The sequence below is a fragment of the Humulus lupulus genome, chromosome 6, assembly GCF_963169125.1.
Source record: "Humulus lupulus chromosome 6, drHumLupu1.1, whole genome shotgun sequence".
Taxonomy (NCBI): Eukaryota; Viridiplantae; Streptophyta; class Magnoliopsida; order Rosales; family Cannabaceae; genus Humulus; species Humulus lupulus.
Window position 1 is genome coordinate 200,277,624 of NC_084798.1, and position 2,498 is coordinate 200,280,121.

The 2,498-nt window shown below is 33.9% G+C and overlaps 1 protein-coding gene across 1 annotated transcript; it reads left to right on the forward strand.

Annotated features, from left to right (window-relative positions):
• Positions 1-296: 296 nt before the first annotated feature.
• On the forward strand, positions 297-1,036 carry LOC133784387 (probable cadmium/zinc-transporting ATPase HMA1, chloroplastic). The gene is made up of 2 exons (XM_062223752.1): positions 297-362; positions 444-1,036. Exons 1-2 carry the CDS (start codon positions 305-307, stop codon positions 713-715), a joined length of 330 nt encoding a protein of 109 aa, XP_062079736.1. The 5' UTR covers positions 297-304; the 3' UTR covers positions 716-1,036.
• Positions 1,037-2,498: the final 1,462 nt, after the last annotated feature.

A 2,498-nucleotide genomic window follows, 5' to 3' on the forward strand; every position in this document is an offset into this window, starting at 1 on the left:
TTATAAATTGAAATTTAATCGGTGGCAATATGCTATACCATCTGGGGTTTTCTCACAGCAGAATGCCAACTGATTTTGAGATAACCTGTCTTTGTAGAAACAGTTGTATTTTTAAGTGAAAAACACTATGTATGTTTATATATGAGTTTGATTGTTTTCCTAGTTCGTAAGAATATAAGATTATAGTTACGATATACTCAACTTTGGATGTAGGTCTCTGCAGCACTTGATGCTCTTATTGACATTAGTGGTGGAAAAGTTAACATCCATGTATTAATGGCTAGCGGCATTTGCTACAGTATTTATGGGGAATCCCTTAGAAGGAGGGTTACTTCTTGCCATGTTTAATTTGGCTCATATAGGTAAGCCATGCACAATCACGTTTATGAATAGCTTATTGTTTTGAAAAAAAAATTGATTATATAACACTGGGATGACTGCAGCTGAAGAGTACTTCACCAGCCGTTCAATGATTGATGTTAAAGAGTTGAAGGAAAATCATCCCGAATCTGCTCTTGTGTTGGATATGAATGAAGATAGACTTCCTAACACAACCGATTTGGCATACAAAAGGGTTCCTGTACATAATATAGAAGTGGGATCCTATGTTTTGGTTGGAGTTGGTGAGGTATGTGATGCTAATTTTATTCATTTCAGTTTTGTTTGTTGGAATAGTAAGCTAGAATGTTCAAATTCTGAGGTGAAAGGAGTATAATATAGAATTGATTGTTGTTTTCTTAGGATTTATATTCTCTGAACCTAGTGAAAGTCTAGTTGTTGATCAATTAACTTTAAATGCATGCTATGTTCTGAAACTTTTCACATTAATGTGAGTTCTTGACTTGCACTACTCTGTCTCTTAACACTAAAAAATCTATCCATGTGCCTGGACTATCATGTGGATGGCTTTTTGCTGCTTGAATGATGGTCTGAAAACAATTTCAAGACTGAAAATGTTGCCAATGTGATGGACTATCAAATGAATGGGTTTATCTATCTTTAAGAATTATGGTGTGAAAACATTAATCCTTTGTTGTAATAGATGTCAAGTGGTTACTCATCAATATTGTGATTTTTGGATGATGTTATTGAAAAAGAAAGAAAAATACACAAACACACATACGTATATAAATATATATATATACATATTTGTAGCTTTCTGAATTCATTTAGCGATGATCTAGCTCTGTCTATGTTCTTTTCATTTCACTTAATTTAATCATTTCTTTTAGTTTGCCATTGTAAGTTACAAAGCGTTTTTTTTAACTCATCATGTTAATTAGTAGATAACAGGGATCTTATATGGAAACTGTGATTAACTGATACTTGGAATGAAAGCAACTTAATAGAAGTTGTTATTGTGATTAGTCTGTGCCTATAGACTGTGAAGTTTTTCAAGGCAATGCAACCATTACTATCGAACACTTGACGGGTGAAGTCAAACCTTTAGAGATTAAAGTTGGAGACAAGATTCCTGGTGGAGCAAGAAATTTGGATGGTAGGATAATTGTGAAGGTATGTTTATGGACTTTCTCATAGATATATAACACAATGAAGGGAGAATTGGTGTCAATGTTTATGTGTGTGTTTTCCTCTGATAATTGGATTTGTAAATCATAGCTTAAACCGATTGTTTTTCATTATACAATGTCTTATTCTATAATCTTTAGTGAAATTTACTGATTTGCCAATACCTCATGAAAATGAATGGAAGCATGATGTTTGATAGGAATATAGGAGGATTTGGCAATTTTATTAAATTTATAAAGATTATGGTGCCAGTAGTTTGTTTGTTTATGATGAAGGTGCTTGGGTGCTGAAAGAAATGAGATGGTGATATTTTAAAAAAAAAATCCTTTTGTTGTTTTTTAATTTGTTAAAATCTGTTGACTGCGTTTTTAGCCAACGACGTGAGAACGTCAATAACGACAAGCCTTCAAGAGAAATAAAAACAACAACAGACGGTATAAACAAGAAAAGTAAATAACACAGGAGATTTTTATAGTGGTTCAGCCCCGATTGTCGGTAATAGCCTAATCCACTTAGAGTTGTGATTTATAGATTTATACTCAAGATCAGATGGACTGAGCCAACTGAGTTTCTTCAATACAGATTGCAAAAATACAAGAATTCTCTCTCTAGAATACTCAGACCCAATTTTCTCTCTCTAGAATACACAGTCCCAATTTTCTCTCTCTAGAATACACAGTCCCAAATTTCTCTCTCTAGAAAGAAGCAACTCAAGGACCCCTCTCTCATCCCATAAGCTCTCTATTTATAGGTCTGGGATCCTCAACTGATATCCCTTTACGATAGGGATATTTTATTATTCATCTTATATTTATATTACAAAGAAACATTCAAAATTCGAAATGTAACAAACCCCCCATTTGTGGGAAGAATGAGAGATTCCCGCGTATGTTGTTGAAGCTGTCTCTGGGAATCTTGACTTAGTCTCCTCTAGCTAGTTGATCCACCTCCTACTGACCACTCATGCA